The 22,870-nt window shown below is 40.6% G+C and overlaps 1 protein-coding gene across 1 annotated transcript in view; it reads left to right on the forward strand.

Moving 5' to 3' along the window:
* LOC307022373 (chemokine-like protein TAFA-2) overlaps positions 1-22,870 on the forward strand; it is a 153,318-nt gene that overhangs the window by 91,564 nt on the left and 38,884 nt on the right. Inside the window, exon 2 of the mRNA XM_079655166.1 lies at positions 1,062-1,165. Within this exon, the coding sequence (XP_079511292.1) occupies positions 1,063-1,165 (103 nt within the window). The 5' untranslated portion in view covers position 1,062. The remainder of the gene's footprint in view (positions 1-1,061; positions 1,166-22,870) is intronic.

Consider the following 22,870-nt stretch of genomic DNA (forward strand, 5'->3'; position numbering starts at 1 on the left):
AGGTCTTACTGAGTTAGGAGTCCTCTCGAGGACTTTTAAGCTCTCCCAGACTTAGGTGCTACTTTTAGGCCTAAAATACTTTGTGAATTGCTCTTAGTGAATACAATTAGGAGTCCTAAATTTAAGACTGACACGCCCATTATGCTTAGGAGTTTCTCCTAAATTCGCCAGTTAGGAGCTACTTTTAGCCCTAAAATCCTTTGTGAATACGGCCCCTGGCCTCTAGTGTTACAATAATTCAAAAGAGTTCAAAAACACTAATTGTTTGCAAGCTGTTTTGATATGTGGCCATAATCAGGGTATTTAGATGTCATTACCTGTAAGTCTACATTTTAGAAACATTATTACTTATGTCATGATTCTCCTGTCTGTTCTATGTTATCACATCGCTTCATTCCTATTCCCTGTGAATAGGGTGACACTGGGAGAGTCTTAGCAAAAGGTCATGTCCGCCGTGCCAAAATAAACTTAACACAAATAATATGAGAATCCCAACATGGTTTGGCCAATCTAAACGTCAATGAGGCAGGAAGATAAGAGGCGGTAAATAAGGCGTAAACGCAGCTTGTAACATTGTCCGCTCACGCCATACGATACCATGCCTCTTCCAGTAATTACCGTAGCGCTGCTGCATCTGAAATGTGATCGCTGTCAGTCGATGATAACAGACTGAGCCAGATGGTGTGTGCAGTGTGACACTTCATCAGGGAGAGGAGAGCAGAAGGGAGCTGGATGAGCCACTGCTAGCTCTTCCTCTCCGCTGCAGAGCTGACTGAAGCCTGGGGGGAAGCGGAGGGTCTCCACCTTCTGTTCATGGTCCTCTCTAAGAGCCCTGCGTCAGGGGGGGAGAGGGAGGAAGTGCAGGGATCTCGGGCACATTCACAGTTTGTTTTGAAAAGCACAAAGAAATACAAAAGCAAAGACAAGAGAATCTACTAAAGTGCAAACAAGTGGAGCAGCCCCCTCTTCCTGTTCCTGTTCCATTGGATAATGTTGTTCTGAAAGTCACAATAGGGTGAAACTCCTGCTGTATGAATGACCCTCTCTGTAACTGTCCTCAGGATGAGTGAGCGCTACACGCAGCCCGGATGTAAAGGAGCTCTACTTGTAATGGTGCTTGTGATCAGCGTCTGGGAGATGACTGAGCCAACAGAAGGAGCATCAGGTGAGCACACACACACACACACACACACACACACACACACACACACACACACACACACACACACACACACACACACACACACACACACACACACACACACACACACACACACACACACACACACACACACACACACACACACACACACACACACACACACACACACACACACACACACACACCTGCTTCCATCATCATTATACTACTGTCGGCTTCTTTTCATTGTTCCTTCTCAAATATACCAACTGAGTTTTCTCTGCTCATTCCCCTGACATAACCTTCAAAAACATGAAAGCTCTCATCCAGAGCTCTCAAGTCTCACGCATTTGGCGTGAGACACACGCATTTCACTCCATTCACACGCTCACACGCCACACCTTGTATTTCTCACGCAGAGATTTTCTCACGCAGAGATTTCTTTCCAGGGTACCGCCCACCAAGTTGCGTCGCAATTTTGTAAACAAACTAGGCTTGTTTGAGACTTGTGGAATGTGGAAAGTGTTAAGTCAAAGTCTACTTTATTTTCAATCTTTCAGTTTGTGTGTACAGACAGAGAGATCGAAATGCCGTTTCCCACAATCCCAAATACAAAAATACAAATATATATAAAAAATAGATATACAAATATGTATATCCTATATACAATCACCAGACACTTTTATACATATGCACACATTAAGACATAAATAAAAACACAACAATCAATATATACAAAATAACATTACATTTAGACATAACACATTGATGTGTTCACACCTCCATACATCTCGCGCTCTCCCCAGCATGAGGGTGAGAGATGCACGCTTCTCTCTGCACAGTGATACAGCAGGATTTCTGAATTGGCATTTATTTTTTACAAACAAATTATGTGGTGGCTTTTTCCAACGGCTTGATTAGGTGAAAGCAAAACTATTTTTACTATTTAACACATTTGAAAAAGTAATCAATGATTTATTACCACTCACTTTCTCTTTGGTATCTCACCCTTTAATTCACCACACCCACCGAGGTCACTCCGGTTTATTAGTTTCTGTATTACTTTTAGATGTGGTCCTGGTGTGTGCTTGTTGCCTGCCCCTCTGTTGACCTGCTGTATTCCTCCTCTGAAAAAAGTCTCACGACAACTTCTGTGGATTATCTGGAGTAACCGGGTCATGATTTCTGGACAGACACATTGATGCTTCAAAAAACCAGGTTCCCATCTAGTTCCATTTTAAGCAAAAAGAGGCAGACAACTCGGAGCAACTCACACAATATAAACTGATGAACAGTATTAGAGGTGAGAGGGAACTGGTCATCTTGATATTGGGTGAACTCTACTCTCACTGTGCTGCTGCAGTTACATGTTTGTTGAGAGGCATTATTGGCAGGTCGTCTTGCAGAATACCTTTATCCTACTGCCATTTCAGTCTACATATAAGTAGTTTGTGTTATTTTAGTTTTTTTATCAGATTGATTTTGATAGTGGAAGGATAAAGTGTGTGTCCTAGCATTTCTATACTTGTGGGGACCTAAATCTGTTAACACAGTCACGTGTGGGGACTTGCCTCCCTTATGGGGACAAAAATGGAGGTCCCCATAAGGGGAATCATTCATTTTAGAGTGAAGACTTGGTTAGGGTTAGGGTAAGGGTAAGGGCTAGGCATGTGTTGGTTATGGTGAAGGTTAGGAAAAGTCTCCAGGAAATGCATGTAAGTCATGTAATGTCCCCTGAATCGATCGTGTGTGTGTGTGTGTGTGTGTGTGTGTGTGTGTGTGTGTGTGTGTGTGTGTGTGTGTGTGTGTGTGTGTGTGTGTGTGTGTCAAAATGACATTCCCTATTTAAGTAAAAAAAATGAAGAGCTATTCCAGTGATTGATTAATGCACTTCAGCAGTGTAGGGATTCCCAACAGACAGACAACACATGAGGGTAGAGGATTGATGCAGCAGAGCAGAGGCACTGACTGTTAGTCCCTAAAGTGAGTCATAGCATAACATTCTGATTGTCCTCAATTGTAATTGAGGGCCACACACAGGAAAACATACGAAGGGCTGGGCCCTCATAGAGGGGAGGTATATGGCCTCATAAATTAAGTTATAAGTTAGCAAAATCAATCAAATTTAGGTCAATTATGCTTGATACTTGAATATGCTTTAAGAAAACAAACAGCCCACATCACAGCCCTCCATGAATAGGGATGAATTATTTTCATTTAGTTACAGAAAGCTTTGACAGCTCATCCCTGAAACAGAAGCCTCAGATTGTCTCCCTTCACAGCCCTTTGTAAAGGGGAGACAATAAGGGGAAACGGGGAAGCTTGTTTTGCAAATAGTTAGTGTGCTTTTTTTGTATCAACTAAGATGTGTTTATATAGGTTATTTATTACATATACTGTATTTAAGAAATACAATGTAGAAGATAAGCACAAGTTTCAGGTGTGGGCCATATTCCATTATACTTTTAGAATTAATTAAATTAGAGGGGCAATTAAAAATGGACCAAGGGCCACAGTTTGGTTGCCCCTGGTATAATGCATGCCCTTAGAATATAGATACATTGCACATTACTCTCCATCACAACATAAAGAGCTCAACACTCATTGTATTGTTCAGCAGAGCTGCACAGAGGAGGCTTCATAGTAACACCACTTGTTCTCCTCTCTGGTCAATACTGATGTCTGTCAAACTCCACAATATGCATTGTTTAACTCTAGTTTACTATATCATTGAAAGTATTATCCCCCAGTCTGGGATATAGGCATGCACAAAGTTATTACAGTATCAACTAGTGCAAAAAAAAAGTAACAGCCAGTAATAATGATCATAAAGACATTTTGCACATGTGTGTTGTTGAGCAGTGGTGTCGTAGTGTCGTAGTGTGTGTTGGTGGTCGTAGAGTCTGACCGCTGCAGGATGGAAGGACCTGCGCTTTAAAATGATGGGAATGTTAGATGATGTACAGCAGGGGTGTCCAAGCTTTATTCACTGAGGGCCACATACAGAAAGATATACGAAGGGCTGGGCCGCTCACTGGAGGTATTTTGCCTCATAAGTGAAGTTATAAGTTAGCAAAATACATCAAATGTAGGTAAATGATGCTTGATACTTGAAAATGATTTAAGAAACAGCCTAAATCCCAGCTCTCCAGAAGGTTTACTTTATTTAGTTATAAGACGTGTTAGCAGCTCATTCCTTAAAACACAAGCTTCAGATTGATTATCATAAAGGGAAATATGAAGGGTAGACTTCTAGCTTGTTACGGCCATAACAAGGAGGCATGTTTCGCAGTGGATAGAGCCTCGGTATGGGGATCAGATGGTCACAGGTTCAAATCCCACTGCAGTCAGCATGTCGTTGTGTCCCTGAGACACTTCACCCCAAAATTGCTCCTGTGGGGATTGCCCACAGTATTGAGTATGTAAGTCGCTTTGGATAAAAGCGTCTAACATGTAATGTAATAAGTTATTGGGCTTTTTTTAATCAACTAAGATTTGTTTGACATTTTTCCAAACTTTAATTGACAGAATTTATTTGAAAAGTGGGCTTTTTAACACATGAATACTGTGTAATATATTTGTACATATATATTTAAGAAGTGCAATATATGACAAGCACAACTTCATTTGTGGGTCATATTTCATTATACTTTTTGAATTAGCTGAGGGCCGATTCAAAATGGACTGTGGGCCGTATTTGGCCCTCAGGCTGTATTTTGGACACCCCTGATGTACAGTGTAACTGATGTTAATATAACAGCAGTGTTGCAGAAATTCCTTTCACAAAGGGGCGATTTAGAAACATGTTGCCCCTATGTTCCCTATATCAGGCTTTGGTGCAGACACTGAGTAAAGAGGTGATGTTTTCAACCTGGATGCTTTTGTTTCAAGTGTTCCTGCCCAGCCGTTGAACCGCTGTGATAATAAGATATTACTCATTAGCAGAGCTTGCACAGTTATTGGGTCTCTGTCTAAATGTGTTTACATGCTGCTAGTTCTCGGGGAACCCTAATTTGACCATGCAGCGTCAGTCGTTTTTCCAACCCAGTTTAGATTTAATGTATAAAGAGAATAATGCTCAAGCAATATCTCTACAGTACTCTAGCTTGGGGGAAAAACGATATGCTGCTAAGAGACAGCTTGATTGGGCCATAGGTTGACTGCAGGTCCAGAGACACCTTCTATAGCCGCTGGAGCAACTCACTCTGCAGTCAGTCTAAATCATGCTACAAAGTATTACAGCAGAATATTTAATATAAGCTGAGAGTGTTGTAAAGTTGCAAAGTATAAATACTCAAACACTGTACATGTTATAAATATTGTTGTTATACTTGTTCGATAATTTATTCTTCTTAAATCCATGGTGAATGGAATTAAAAAAGGTAACTAACGTTACCTCAATCTAATTTGAAAAAATATGTTCTATGAAGCGAAGGTAGCTGTATTCACATTTGGCTGAATGCAAACCCAGCGGGGGAGGCTCTGATGATGCGGACATTCTTTCGTCATGCGGACCATGTGGGCGTGGTTAAATCTAAACTGTGTGTGTGTGTGTGTGTGTGTGTGTGTGTGTGTGTGTGTGTGTGTGTGTGTGTGTGTGTGTGTGTGTGTGTGTGTGTGTGTGTGTGTGTGTGGGGGGGGGGGCTGTGTGTGTGTGTGTGTGTGTGTGTGGGGGGGGGGGCTGTGTGTGTGTGTGTGTGTGTGTGTGTGGGGGGGGGGGGCTGTGTGTGTGTGTGTCTGTGTGTGTGTGTGGGGGGGGGGGGGGGGTGTAGAGCCTGACTGCTGCAGGAAGGAAGGACCTTGTAATATCAGGTGTTTGGAAAGTCATTTCTCAGCATGCAGCCTCACAGATAAAATGTCACAGTAGTAAATGGGGGAGGAATTATATTGAAACGGCTATTTTGGCCGTATGAGTCAAAGCCGTCTCCCCCTGCCTCATTAAAAGTGTTGTCCAGTCGTCAGAGGTAAACCCGGGGAGATCAATTATGGCGACTCAGCACGATTACAGGAGAGCCGGCCCACATGTTTCATCCCTGGGAGTCCCAGGCCTCAGCCGCAGGTAATTGGGGGTGCAGGCAGTGCTGCTTGTGGACAGGAAGTGTATTTGTGAGCTCACACCTCTCTGCACCAATTAGATGGGAGTGTGGCGCTTTGATGTGCCGGGCTTTGATTGGCAGCGATTCCAACTCGAGGCGCTCATCATTTTCAGCAGGAAGTGGATCAAAATAATCTCACACACATTCAATTTCATTCATTCAATAGCCACTGCAGCCCCCTAATTTCCCATGGGTGTTATTTCTGCTGCTGTAAACCGGTTATCATTCAAGGGATGATGTGAACCCAGAACACGCCGCAAGAGGAGAAAGTGTATTTCTGCCCAGAGAACACAAGAAGAGCTAGGCTTCTCAGACAGATTTCATTTATTTCTGTAAGGAGACAAGTTGATGTTCAAATGCACACATGAGCTTTCACTTCTTTAAATAGCCGGTTTGTGTCAGCATAGACGTGATTATAATTGCACATATACAGCATGCTTTTCCACTTCCTGACAGTTATGTAAATCCAGTTTATTTTTCTCTAGTATGTGGAAAAAATAAGGTTTGCTTTGTAATCAGAAGGTCAGTGACTGCTGTGGATGTTGACAACAACCGAAGCTATCAGTGGTTCTTCTGTTTGCCTCTGTGTGGTCCTGCGTTGAGCCGGGACCACCCAGAGGGTTACACAGGTTTAGTCCCAGCCTGGCTAAGTTGTGGAGAGGTCTGATTTATTTTCATTAGCATCTATTGTAATGGATTATGTGATCGATTGTTACCTGCCTTCCTGTGATTGCACATGCCTCCTCACAACTTTAACTCATTCTTCCTTTCCTTGTTTTTTATTTGCTTGGTTTTTAAGCCTGCTTACTCTTTCAAAGGTGGTTTTAAGGCGATGCCTAAATCACTGTCTCAAGTTCCAGTCTTGACGTTGTACCTTAAGGCAACTTTAATGGCCTGCATACAGGATGTGCTGGTGATGAATCGAAGTAAACCTTGCAAAATATTATGTTTGAGACTGCATTTAGCTCAAATGAAAGAGTACCTGTCATGCTTTTTGTAGTGTTCCCTTTTGTGTCGTTTCTTACGTTTTTGGTCTACAAAGGCTAACATCCCTGTGTTCCCTACAGAGGGAGTTTCTCCCCCCCCCCTGCCTGAAATACCTCTATTTGACACCTTTGGTTACTACAATGGGTCTTACACAGGCCAGGCAGGACTACCTAGCATACTGTATGGAGAACATTGAAGACTAGAAAGTGTTCCGCCGTGTGTAAGAAATGGACGTGTTTTCTTTCTTTGTCCTTCATTACATTTTGAATGTGATAGATTACGGTTTCTAGAAGGAAAATGTATGTTGCATATCTCAAAATAAGGGTATATTAATAGCAAGAACTGTAATACAATCAAAAGGGATTTCAAGCATTATTTATTAACATACAAAATGCTTAAAATGCTTTTAATAATATAGTCTCTTCAGTCTGTTGATGAGCCTAGTCTTGTAGAACTGAAACGAGTAAAGATTCAGCCACTATGTTGCATATGTCTTGCCACAGATTTGTTCTAAAACTGATTTTGGCAGACTGCTGAGGTAAAATAACTGAGTGATCAAACAATTACATTGGTGAAATGCAGCCCTTTAAGGATGCTTCATTGGTTGGCAAACACCAATAAGCTTCATGGCCGAGTAAAAATGCAACAATGTCGACGATGTGCAGATCAAATGTATGTTTGATATACAAGGGTGAAGTGAGGTATGTGACATTAGCTCAACTGAACAGAAATAGCAGCAGCTATCCTCCTGGCTTTAATAACGCAGCATGTCCTTCAGATTTTATGGTTACCCAAATGGGTGTTAAAAGTTTAAACTGTGACCTTCACATTGTGCTAGCATGATCCCTGCACACACACTCAGCCTTGGGTTTCAGAGTCCACAATGGGAAAGCACTTAGCCAGAATCACAGCACAGGCTACTGAGGGGAAGCTGGACCTGAGTAGAATGAAATATATCTCATGGTCCGTTCTTTTAAACACGCAGGAGGTATAAATGCTGCGTTGACGTATGACCTCCATGTCTGACTCGTCTTGTGTACATGAATCACAGATTGTTGCTTGCTCTGCACCTGACACTTTCTGCACTTTGTAATAAAAAAGACTTATATGATGCAAAAACTGCATCTTGCCAAGAAAGGAAAACACTGCTTTCTCCCTTGAGAGAATAGTCAGAGACTCTGCAGGAAGTTAAAAAATACAATGACTCCACAGCCTCAGTGTTTTACATTGATCCTGACTCTGATCTGTTATTGGCTGAACGATGTGTCACTCTGCTGCATACAAAGTTTAAGAGAATATGTGCCACTTATAATATAACCGTTCTCCAGTACAGTCAGCTCATCTATAGAGAGACATTCAGAACTTCCTGAATGATACAAAGAATCATTTGCAGTTTCTCCTCTGTCTCCAGAAACAACAAGCTTCTGAAGCAACTTTTTTTCTACATGCACTCTCAGTGAAACAGCTCTGGTTCAGAGGACCCTCTGACAGGCAGCCTGGTAGAACAGTCCTGTGAGGTGGTGAGCATCAGGGGAGGGTCTCAGGATAGAATGACATTTGAGTCCAAGCTGTATTTGGAGTTCACCCTTTCACAGCATGTGGTGGATTAATAATCGTCTCTGGAATAATCCTTGGCCTGGACCAGTAACTTTGTAAAATATCTGCTAGTTGCCTGGCAACCTCACAGGGATGTGGTGTTTTTACATTTTGGTTATGGTACAGATTGAAAAAACACTTGTTATAGAACAGGGATTTTTGGACCCTTGGAAAGAGACAGGCTAGCTGTGTAGCGCTATTTCCAGTCTTAATGTTAAACTTAAATTAAACAAGTGCAAACCACAGACTGTCTATGTCATGGCCAATTGTAATTTCTTGATTATTTTAGTCTTTGAATTTGTATTGTACATTGCCTTGTCTTCTTATGCTGCTGTAACACAAACATTTCCCAAATTGGGAATCTTATCTTAACTTATCTTACATTTGCTGGTTTATTTATGTCTGTAGGCCGTTGTTGTGAGTGTGGACGGTCGGAGCATATACTGCGTTAGCTTAGCCGATCTCCATTCAGAAAACACGCATTTTAAAAGGTGTTTCGCCTGCTGTCTGTCTGCAGACTTGTCAAATAATTAATTCATTGTTCTTACTAACCGGTATCAGTATATTGTCACTTCGGCATCATATTGAAACGTGTATTGCAATTAAATCACGGTAAAATATGTTCATTTTGTTGTAGTTGTATCCCCCTTGCCGTCACTAGTTTAGCATATTCAGCCCGGTTGTTGACCCGGTAAGAACCTCGATTTTGGAGGGCCAGAAAAAAGGTGAAAAAGTAGCCCTGAGCTGGGCCGGGCTTGGCACGGCACGCTTAAACCGTGCTACGCGCTGCAGTGGAAATGCACCATTAGTTAATTTTCCCTACTGAACTGAAAATAGAAAACTTCAAAACCACGCTTGAGGTTTGTCTGAACTCGACATGCATATATATATTTATTCATATATTATACAAAGAGAGCTGCGGTACGCCTTTTCTCTGTTCTCAGCACACCCAAAGAATGAGTTTATAACATTAGTTATGGATCAGGTGTTCTGTTACAGACAGTGGCGACTGGTCATTAGGGGCAGGTTGGGCACAGCCCCACGTAGTGTCAGCAGAAAGTATTACAAATAATGATTACAAAAAAATGCAAAAAATAAATAAAAAATATATAAAATATATTTTAAGATCATGTTTAAACATCTGATTCGTCTGTACATTGCTGTTTTAGTCTGTGTTCTTCTAATTAGTGTCTACAGTGTGTGCCTATTGAGCGGTTTAGAGCCATGTGGGACAAAACCCGATCATGCCCTCCCTCTCACTGTCTAAGTGAACGGTGACTGTAAAAACTACACTGCGCATGCTCAGAGTATTGTCCTATTTAATGTGTGTGGCAAAAAAATTATGACCATAGGGGCAGTGAGCTGCCATCCCCACCATACGTCATCTCACATAATTCAGAGCTGATTGGCTACGTGTGCCGCGAAAAGTGTGGTGTGTGAAGAGGGGGAGAGAGACGCGTCCCAAAACCAGGAAGTAAGCTGCGCATAGGTTCCCTCCACAAATAGCTATGAGATTCCTCCATAGGATTTTAGAAAATAGCTCAAAATAAGATCTGGGGAAACGTACCTGTTAGATAAATGCACGTTTTGTTCAGCCGGATAATATCCACATGTCTACCCTACTTTTATAATTTTCGAATCATAAATCTATCAATTAGATTTATGATAGACTTTTGAAACTACAAGAAGATAAGGAGGACTTTTACAAACAAGTAATAGAGATTTTTGTCCAGAAGGATAGCCAAATGGACTTCATCTTCAAGTCAAGGTAAGACCGCAATTTTATTGAAAGTGGGATCTTACTAAGAGAGAACAATTCAATATTTAAATGATACAATTACATTTTTTGGGTATCCTTTTGTTGAACTGTCTGTTTAAAATTAATCGAAGCATCAGACAAAAAAAGCTTTATAAAATAATATTATATTTTGATTTAGGTCCAAATATTATATTTGTAAACCTGAAGAGTCAGTGCCTCACCAGCCATGAACCTCACTGCAGAAGCTTATATATAGACATCTAAGTTTTCTGTGCCCCACCACTTTTGTACATATAGAAACGCCACTGGTTACAGAGAGTTAAAGTAGGGATGGTTCTTACTGATCTCCAGTCAGTGCAGTCATGGAGCTGGTATTCCTCCACCTTGCCTTTTCACCGCCATGCATGGTGAATATCTGCGCTGGTATTCGAGAGGAACTTTGGTTGAAAGTTGGTCAATTGATTAATCACAACAGAATGCATTAACTTTGACTGCCCTAATATGTATATATTTGGCAACTTTATTCCAATCAAAAGTGGCTTTAGAGCAGGTTAAGAATTTTATTTTTTTAGAAAATTGGGTTTTGTTAAATAACAGTGTTTTGGACGGAGTCATTTAGAGAACAACTGGATCAAATGTAAAAGTTGTTATCCCCATTAGTCACACAAACAAACAGGAAAATAGAGTCCTGGAGAAATACTGATTCCCTTTTATTTAGCACCTCTTCAAGAAATCCTTTATATATATGTACACACTGAAAACCGCAGCAGATATAACTTAGTCAACCTTAATTATGTCAGCTTTAACAGAAGTATAACAGGGAAGAAATTAGCACAACATTATTATGGTGATTGGCCATTTAAAAGACAACATCATTTGAGTCTATAGCAGGGGTGGGCAATTCATTTTTACAAGGGGCCACATCAGAAACGTGAGCTGTTTTGGGGGACCGAATCAAAATAAGTTGAACTTACAGATGTAGCACTCCAGATAGGACTCACATGGGTGTGTCCCTGTCAAAAGCCCAGTGGATCCCAGTGGCTGGGAGTGTTGCCAAATTGCTAGAGGGCGTTGCCCAATTTCCCCATTTGTTCAATTACAGGATTTAACCATGAGATGGCGCTTCATTCACACATACACAAAGACAACTGGGTGTTGTAGAACTTATTCTGTTTGAAATGTTTGCAGCTCCGCAGTTGTGTTTGCTGAATACTGTAGCATTTAATCACTTATTTGTTATGGTTTTCACAGGCTACTATAATGAAAAAACATCAATATTTTAGATCAAATAAAGTATATAGTTTGCTTTATGAAGTATATTTTTTGTAATATTGTTGGGGTGTTTTTACACAGTAGTGAGAGTGAAAAACAGGATAGCACGGATTAATAAAATCAAAAATAAGATGAGCGATAAAAATAATAATAATGAGAAACTATGAAATAAGAAATGAATAAAACTCAAATGTAATTATCATATCATATATTCTAATGTATTATATTATTAAGTAATATCATACATTAACCCCATTATAGCAGATGCCACATTGAATGGATGAACACATTTATGCATCAATAATTACAACAGAGTATTTCTAAATACAAGTTGTAACAATACTTATATGTATTTAATATTAATAACATAATGATTAATTTCAGATGATAATACTTTTCAGGGTTAGGTCCGGTCTGACAGCGCTTAGCTCTCTGCTGCAGAGAAGATCACTGCTCTAAACAAAGTCAAAAATCCTACATCTAAACGGAATAAATATAATAAATTATTATGAATACGTTAAGTCTTGTTCATTGTTTTCAATGTTTGATATTTCCGGTGGAAATGGTGGACCATCGGACATTCAAAATGCAGCATATTTTCACTCTCACACACATATTCTCCTTTTACATACATAAATTGTCACTCTTACACACATATATTCTCCTTTTACATACATACATTTTCACTCTCACACATATATTCTCCTTTTACATACATACATTTTCACTCTTACACACATATATTCTCCTTTTACATACATACATTTTCACTCTCACACACGTATATATTTACACTCACACATTCTGCTCTCATATTATCATATTTCAATGCACACATTCATACATTGTCACTCACACATTCATGCATTTTGTTCTCATATTCATATATTTTAATGCTCATATTTATACATTTTGCTCTCATGCACATTCATTCAATGTTTACATTTACTATTAAAAATAATATATGCATGTCTGAAGACAATATGTGTATGCAAGAGAAGAATGCATGTACAGTGGGGCAAAAAAGGTATTTAGTCAGCCACCAATTGTGCAAGTTCTCCCACTTAAAAAGATGAGAGAGGCCTGTAATTTTCATCCTAGGTATACCTCAACTATGAGAGACAAAATGAGAAAAGAAATTCCAGAAAATCACATTGTCTGATTTTTAAAGACTTTATTTGCAAATTATGGTGGGAAATAAGTATTTGGTCAATAACAAAAGTTCATCTCAATACTTTGTTATATACCCTTTGTTGGCAATGACACAGGTCAAATGTTTTCTGTAAATCTTCACAAGGTTTTCACACACTGTTGCTGGTATTTTGGCCCATTCCTCCATGGAGATCTCCTCTAGAGCAGTGGTGTTTGGGGCTGTCGCTGGGCAACACAGACTTTCAACTCCCTCCAAAGATTTCCTATGGGGTTGAGATCTGGAGACTGGCTAGACCACTCCAGGACCTTGAAATGCTTCTTACGAAGCCACTCCTTCGTTGCCCGGGCGGTGTGTTTGGGATCATTGTCATGCTGAAAGACCCAGCCATGTTTCATCTTCAATGCCCTTGCTGATGGAAGGAGGTTGTCACTCAAAATCTCACGATACATGGCCCCATTCATTATTTCCTTTACACGGATCAGTCGTCCTGGTCCCTTTGCAGAAAAACAGCCCCAAAGCATGATGTTTCCACCCCCATGTTTCACAGTAGGTATGGTGTTCTTTGGATGCAACTCAGCATTCTTTCTCCTCAAAACACGTCTAGTTGAGTTTTTACCAAAAAGTTCTATTTTGGTTTCATCTAACCATATGACATTCTCCCAATCCTCTTCTGGATCATCTAAATGCTCTCTAGCAAACTTCAGACGGGCCTGGACATGTACTGGCTTAAGCAGGGGGACACGTCTGGCACTGCAGGATTTGAGTCCCTGGCGGCGTAGTGTGTTACTGATGGTAGCCTTTGTTACTTTGGTCCCAGCTCTCTGCAGGTCATTGACTAGGTCCCATCGTGTGGTTCTGGGATTTTTGCTCACCGTTCTTGTGATCATTTTGACCCCACGGGGTGAGATCTTGCGTGGAGCCCCAGATCGAGGGAGATTATCAGTGGTCTTGTATGTCTTCCGTTTTCTAATAATTGCTCCCACAGTTGATTTCTTCACACACAGCAAGTGAATACTTGTGTTACTGTGTAATACAGATGTAGCGATTCATTTCAGACAGTTTGAAACGCGAGGGCCGTGATTGGTACATGATCTGCCCTCGCTCAAGGGAAAACCTCCAGCTTGACTTGAGACCGCCCCCGTGATAGATAAATGTAATTATAATGAAGCCAGCTGCAATGGATCATTGATCCACCAGGGGGTGCAGTGGGGTTCCACACTGGAGCTCATGTGAAATAAAGTGAGATACAGTACGCTGGATGTACAGCGGAACTTTGTTAAGATCCATATGTCACGGATATCATACTACTGTGCTAAATAAGGGACATGTAATCATTTACAAAACATCACCATGTTGTTATTTAACAAAATAATTTTGTTATTCGAAAAAAACGAACGGGAGGAAATGCCCGGCTCTCGATTTTTAATCCTAATTTAATCATCATCTTCACCACGATCATTTATGTTTATGTTCGCCGATTTGACATGAAATCACTGACACATATGAATATACTGTATTCAACTTCATTAAAACGTTATTAACGTGCCTAAACTCAGTAATTCACCAAAAATATGTATATTTTAATGGAGCTTCGTAGGTCGATCAGGATCCCAAAGTGTAGCGGAGGGATCCTCATCTGGATGAAGGGTGTTATTTTCTCCATAAGGAACAAGTCGCTGCAAATTATCCTGCTTATTACATGGCCACATTCTCAACAAAGTAACGACATGACTCCCAATATTAATTGAAATGCTTTTATGGATTTAGAAAATGTTTTTATTGATTTAAAAAATAGTTGTATGTATTGATTTAAATTGACATGCATCCGCTAAGAAAAATAGTCCGTTGTTACCATTTTTTAAACAGTCTGAATGAAATGGCAGCTCTCAGCTGTGTATTTACACAACTAATGGCCCATCAACCACAGCTCTCTCCCCCCCTCCCCCCCTGATCTTTCTTCTCCAGCAGCTAAATTAACAGTAGGTTACTCTGAGTGACCATAGACTGTATGTGACAAGCTTACAGTTAGTGACGTAACAACACCATAAAAGCTGGTGGGTTGAAAGCAATACGGGAGGTAAAAATAACTAGAATAATTGTGATTTATTTATTGTGGCTTTTATGTTTTTAGGTATAACATGTTATGTAATTCAGGCTTATAGTTCACCCTTCTCTAAAAGCCTTCAACAATGACAATATTCATTGTAATTTAATAAATCCTTCCAACACACATTGTAAAAAATAGCCTACTGTAAGTTAAGAAATCATTTCAATATGTACATCTTCTGATGTAACAACAATAACATTATAAATAGTAACATAGCTGAACATGGTATTGCACATTTAGCTTTGAGTGTTACTGACCTGAGATGTTTTTATTACATGAATTAAGGTGACTGAGGCTTTTTAACATACAGGGATGCAAACTCATCAGGTATGAAAAAGGTGACAAGGATCCGAGCCCCCGGCTCCCCCACCCCACGGAATGACAAAGGATTTTAGCAGTCAGAACAACTAAAGCAGCAGTGTTAATAATAACAGAAACGCCAAAGAGTCACATCTAATAGAAATATATAAAAGCATTTATTTTAAATTGTGTAGCAGTCAGTTTATAATTTTGGCAGCACTGTTGAGCATTTTGAAAATGTATTTTCAGGCCTCTGTGCAAGGCTTAAGTCTTTTTATCTTTATAGCCACATGGTGTAAAGTAACTAAGTTCATAAACTCAACAAGTACTATACTTGGGCACAATTTTGAGATACTTGTACTTTATTTAAGTATTTCAATGTTTTGCTACTTTGTTCTTCTACTCCACTACAGTTCCGAGGTACATGGTGTACTTTGACTCCACTACATGTATTTAATACCTTTAGTTACTTCACAGATCTGGATTAATTAAGTGAAATATAATCAAGTGTTAAATCAGACTTTAGTTCCACCTGGAGTAAATCCACAAGCTACCCTGCAGTATACAAAGTCATTCAAACTAGCTGCACCTTTACCAGCTTTGATAACACTTTCATGATCAATCATTATAAAACATATCATATATATTATTCTGAAATGGACCAATCTGCACAATGACTACTTTTACTGTCGCTACTTTCACTATATTTTGATGATAATACTTTTCTACTTTTACTTGAGGAACATTTTGAATGCAGGACTTTTACTGTAACAGAGTATTCCTACACTCTGGGACTATTACTTTTACTCAAGTACAAGATCTGAGTACTTCCACTTTTACTCAAGTACAAGACCTGAGTACTTCTACTTTTACTCTAGTACAAGATCTGTGTGCTTCTACTTTTACTCAAGTACAAGATTTGAGTACTTCTACTTTTACTCTCGTACAAGATCTGTGTGCTTCTACTTTTACTCAAGTACAAGATCTGAGTACTTCTACTTTTACTCAAGTACAAGACCTGAGTACTTCTACTTTTACTCAAGTACAAGATCTGAGTATTTCTACTTTTACTCAAGTACAATATATATATACTTATACCACCTCTGTTTATAGCCTATGAAAAAAACTATTAGAAATAGAAGGCTAAAGCTAACGTTAGCAGATAGTGACAATGTAGGCTAGCTAGCTAGCTCAACGATTCCTTAAATAATATTGCCACAGAAAAACTTTTCAGTTCACATCGCCGCTCCGACAGGGAGCTTTGCTCTGAACACCTGAACAGCCCGTTCTAACAGCTGTTCACCAGCTGTTCACCAGCGGTCCAGTCTGTGCCACAGTGACTCCGGACACACAGTTAATATTAACGAACGCACCCGTAGGTAATGTAGCTGCTGAAGCTAGACCATCATTTCGGAGCAGCAGAGCCTTACTATACATCCATGAGCAGAGCCGACAGGCAGGAAGACTCGAGCACACAGCTCGTACTTCATTATAATATATAAAAAAAGAACACCATGCGTGTTATGATGGCACATAACAGCTCAAGGCCGCAGATTACTCCGGGTCCCAGCCCCCCCCATACCCCAAAAATATTTGAATTGCAAATCTACATGAATCACACAAACTACTTATTTTGGATTCAAAACGGCGAATTTCGCCAAAAGGTGACAAATTTGCTTCACTGAACATAGACAGAGCACAACTGAAACATAACATCTGAAACGATGTAACAACATAATACAATTGTGGGGATGCTTGGGATGTGAGGAGTGAGGGACACGGCTTAGAACGGGCGTGTCGCCTGGCAGGACAGGAGAGTGTGTGCACCAGTCTGCCTTGATCTTTGAATTTATGTCCGTGACACTCACTGCTGCCCACAGCTGTTTTATAGAAGGAAATTCCTTCACTTCATGAAAGTGTTTTAACCACACACACCTCTACACACACATGACGGGTGTTATTTTCCCCATAAGGAACAAGTCGCTGCAAATTATCCCGCTTATTACACGGCCATATTCTCAACAAAGTAACGACATGACTCCCAATATTAATTGAAATGCTTTTATGGATTTAGAAAATGTTTTTATTGATTTAAAAAATAGTTGTATGTATTGATTTAAAAAATAGTTGTATGTATTGATTTAAATTGACATGCATCCGCTAAGAAAAATAGTCCATTGTTACAGTTTTTTAAACAGTCTGAATGAAACGGCAGCTCTCAGCTGTGTATTTACACAACTAATGGCCCATCAACCACAGCTCTCTCCCCCCCTCCCCCCTTGATCTTTCTTCTCCAGCAGCTAAATTAACGGTAGGTTACTCTGAGTGACAAGCTTACAGTTATACACAACACTGTCATTGCAAGTGACCCTCAGTTAGTTGACTTTTATGTTCAACTGCTAAATTCGTTTCTGATAAAAAGGGGCTTCTACTGTACCTAATTACCTTAACACTAGAACCGCCAGAGGTTTTTGTATAGGCCTACATAAACCCGTCAAATCCCGCTATTAGAATTTAATTTTTAACAACATAGGGTGCTACATAACACACTTTCAGGAAAAGTCACGGACTGGGAGACTTTAATATTTTATTGAAAAAAAGTTACATTGCACACACACAACACACATCACACAAATTGACCCGATTGGCGGTTCTAGTGTTAAATAAACTCACTCATTGATGAAACCAGTTCAATACGCATTATTCTTATTCTTATCATTCTTTATGAGCGCAGAAATAGTCTTAAAATCAGATCTGTTTTTTGAATGAAATCTGACGGCAGGCAGTTAGCTCTGATCACCTATGATAAATGCGCCGCACCTAATCGCTAGCCATTCAGCCACAGACACTGTTCGAAATGGGGGGGAGCTAGGGGGAGCTTGGCTCCCCCGAAGAGGGAGGGAGCTCCCTTGATGGCTGACTTTGAGATAAATAGGGGGAGCCCAAAACAATAGTGCATATTTGTGTCACACAGATTAGAAATGTTGAGTTTCTGTAAATAACAGTTCTTGAAATAAATAATAGTTATTGTTCATTACAGTTTCTGAATATTTGTTTTATATTTGTGAATATGTCTGGGTGTTGCCATCTGTACGTGGCGGCGCTGCATTCTTACTTACGTTGCTATGGTTATGGCGGTGATGCCGGCGCGGTATTTGAAATGTTCATATTGATATATTTTTAACTCTGGCTGTGTAATAAAAAAATATGGCAAAACGAAAACAGCCAAGCGTCACAGCTTTTGGATTCACAAGCAAAGAAGCAAAGGAGTCTAAAAATGACAACGTGAACGGAAAACAACTTTTAGTTGACCGGCTGTAAGCGGCGTTAGGGTCGAGTTTGACAGCTCCACACCGAGGGAGAGGCCTGCCGATGCGGAGCCTGAAGAGGCTTCAACAACGGCCACATCCGCCGGCATAGTGACACCGTCTGTATTAGTAGAAGAGTGTTTTTATAGCAATTGATCGCATCCGCGCTGCTGCGCCAGTCAACAGAGCGTGGGTGTGACATATTTAGTAGCAGGATGTGCTCTGAAAAATAGGGCTCCCCGAAAGCAAATGGGTAATTCGAAAACTGACAGAGCTCCCTCTATACAAATCAAACTGTAGACGGTGTGAAAGCACCTATTGTTTTAAATAATGGTCGGAATGTGACCTGTGAGCCTTCTGAATTACCGTGGGACAGCACATTCTAAACTAAAATGTTCAATCAATAAAGTAACATCTTATCTTATCTTAATAATATCTTCATATTAATAATAATAATAAATCATACAGTATGCGTCCGAAAGGGAGCAGGAGGAAGCAAACACAAAAATATACTGCATATTAAAGCAAACGATTGTAAAGGTTAAAGTATGAGCATAACAAATAAAGAAGTGTAATGTAAACATTTACATTATAATTATGATTATTTAATATATAAAGACTATATATTATTGAATTACAAGATTAGATATACTTTAGTTGATCTAAAATATTGATGTGTTCAAATGCTCTTCAAAACACAACTGAAAGTTCATGAAACTTGTCTTTCTGTATTTGTGAATGAAGCGCCATCTCCTGGTTAAAACCTGAAATTGAAAATCTGGCAACGCCCTCTTGGAAAATAGTGGGAGGGCTTAACATTCCTCTATACTGGTCTTTGGCAGGCCGTAGGCAGGAAGCTGTAAGCTGGAGTCCGAAATTCAGTGCTACATCTGTATGTGGAAAGTGGGACCCCATATTGGGTTGACGGACACCCCCCCCCCCCCCCCCCCCATAAGTATAAGTACACAGCAAGTGAAAACTCGTGTTACTGTTTATTATGTGGAAAGTGGGACCCCATATTGGGTTGACAGGCACCCCCCCACATAAGTACAAGTACACAGCAAGTGAATACTCGTGTTACTGTGTAATATGTGGAAAGTGGGACCCCATATTGGGTTGACGGACGCCCCCCCCCCCATAAGTATAAGTACACAGCAAGTGAATACTTGTGTTACTGTGTAATATGTGGAAAGTGGGACCCCATATTGGGTTGACGGTCCTCGGCAGTAAGTCGGACCCATTTCAGGTGAGGGTTGGCCTCCGCCAGGGCTGCGCTTTGTCACCAATCCTGTTTGTAATATACATGGTTCGGATTTCGAGGCGTAGTCGTGGGGGAGGGGGTCTGCAGTTCGGTGGACTAAGGATTGCACCACTGCTTTTTGCAGATGATGTGGTTCTGATGGCTTCATCGGTCTGCGACCTTCAGCACTCACTGGATCGGTTCGCAACCGAGTGTGAAGCGGCTGGAAGGAGGATCAGCACCTCCAAATCTGAGGCCATGGTTCTCAGCAGGAAACCGATGGAATGCCCACTCCAAGTAGGGAATGAGTCCTTACCCCAAGTGAAGGAGTTCAAGTATCTCGGGGTCTTGTTCTCGAGTGAGGGAACAATGGAGCGTGAGATGGGTCGGAGAATCGGAGCAGTGGGAGCGGTACTGCAGTCTCTTTACAGCACCGTTGTGACGAAAAGGGAGCTGAGCCAGAAGGCAAAGCTCTCTGTCTACCGCGCCATTTTTGTTCCTACCCTCACCTATGGTCATGAAGGATGGGTCATGACCGAAAGAACGAGATCGCGGGTACAAGCGGCCGAGATGGGTTTTCTCCGCAGGGTGGCTGGTGTCTCCCTTAGGGATAAGGTGAGAAGTTCGGTCATCCGGGAGGGACTCGGAGTTGAACCGCTCCTCCTTCGCGTCGAAAGGAGCCAGTTGAGGTGGTTCGGGCACCTAGTTAGGATGCCACCTGGGCGCCTCCCTAGGGAGGTGTTCCAGGCACGTCCAGCTGGGAAGAGACCAAGGGGTAGACCTAGAACCAGATGGAGGGATTATATATCTTCGCTGGCCTGGGAGCGCCTTGGGATCCCTCAGTCAGAGCTGGTTGATGTGGCCAGGGAAAAGAAAGTTTGGGGCTCTCTGCTGGAACTGCTACCTCCGCGACCCGACCACGGATATGCGGGAGAAGATGGAGATGGATGGAAGAAAACGGCCAAGACACACATTGAGACCAGAAAATGAATGTTATTAAGGGCTGTAAATATAATAAGCCTGTTGTCAATTTTAGACACAGGCTTATTATATTTACAGCCATTAATAACATTCATTTCAGTTCCAAGCAAACGAGTGCTTTTTGTTTTGAAATCACTTCCGCGAGTTTCGCGGCCCCCCTCCCCCCTCGCTCCACTGACAATTAGACCATTTAGTAAGGTAAAAAGCAAAAGGGCAAAAACGCCTCTCAGACGCTCTTCCTTTTACTTTTTTAATAAAGAAAAACAAATGGTCCGTAACACGGACTCATATATGTATGTATACTGTAAGGAGAATGTATGTGCGTGAGAGGACCAGTATGAATTACGGCATAGAAATATGCGAACACAAATCTATAGACTGGGGGTTGGGAGATCACAGGAGTGGGGGGGAGAGCTGTGCAATGTGACCATTCCCCTTGGGAGAATTCCTCAACACATTCCGATGGCCAATTCGTTTTAAACAAAGAGTTCGCAACACAGCATATAGGCAACATGGGGTTGGGGCTGGTGAACGGTCTGGTCAATGTTTGTAAACACCATCCCCAGCATGTGTAATCAAACCGAAAGAGAAAATGCAGATATCATTCTCTCTCTCGACTCGCTGGTATCTCGAGCTGGGCGCTCATTGGTGTTCATACTGCTCATAAGCTGGGCGGCTGTGTATATCTAGTGTATTCATACTGTACCCCTCCTCCCTGTTTATTCATCATTCAACCATTTACACCTTCCTTTTTTCCCGTCAAGAGGTTGAAAAAGATTGAGCCCTATGTCTCCAATTGGTTCCCAAATCTGAACATTGACCAGTGGCATAAGATCAGGAGCTGGGTAAATGAGAGACTGAGGAGCCCCCGAAAAACAGATCCCGAAATAGCTCGTCCTGGTTTCCGCAGCAGATAGGCCTACAGTATGGTGTCTGTTATTTCAGTTATTTTAAATAAAACGGTGAAAACTGAACTTGAAAATTGTTTCTTCTTTTCATTTATTTATTATTTTCGGGAAGGGGAGACGTGGGGAGACGTAGGGAGACGTGTGTGATTAAAAATTCATTCGCAGAAATGTAAAGTGATCTAACTAAGTTCTATTCATATTCTTGACGGGAAGAGCAGTTTAAATGGGTGGCCATATGCATTTGAAAAGCAATATAAATCACACAGTTATTATACAATAGGCTATAAAAGCACCATCGATAACCATTACCTTTCTCCAATTCAAACTTTGGACGGGAAAAAAGGAAGGTGTAAATGGTTGGGCTGGAAATGTTCACATCAGGCACCTTCAAGTTAAACAATACTAGCCTACAGTAAACAATTAACACAGTAAATTATGTGGATTAAACCACATTTATTTCGTTAAAAATAAACAAAATATGATTTTGTTTGAATGATTAAATGTCATCAGGCACCTTCAAGTTAAACAATCAGGTGCACACTTTAATGTGCCGCCACCTCCGGAGTCGGCTTGACTCGGTTTAAAAAATGCACAAATGAGTTTAATCGTTAATGTCAGACATGTACTAAGTAAATACATTTGTTCCTGCTCAAGATTAGATTCAACTTTATTGTTATTGCACATATTACAGGTACTGAGACAACAAAATGCAGTTTAGCTTCTAACCAGGGGTGCAACAAGCAGCAAAAAGTAATGTGCACAATACTACAGTAAACAATTAACACAGTAAATTATGTGGATTAAACCACATTTATTTAGTTAAAAAGAAACGAGATATGATTTTGTTTGAATGATTAAATGTAGGGTGAATTGCCCTAATGTGGGACATTTTTGAACTTCATACTTCGGGAATATGTTGCGATATGAAGCCGATACAATCAATCAAAATCCAGTACCATTCTGAAATCCCCAGTAATATTAGACACTAATAATACAGTAAACTATTAACACTGTACATATTA

This window comes from Notothenia rossii (assembly GCF_949606895.1).
Source record: "Notothenia rossii genome assembly, chromosome: 10".
Classification (NCBI taxonomy): Eukaryota; Metazoa; Chordata; class Actinopteri; order Perciformes; family Nototheniidae; genus Notothenia; species Notothenia rossii.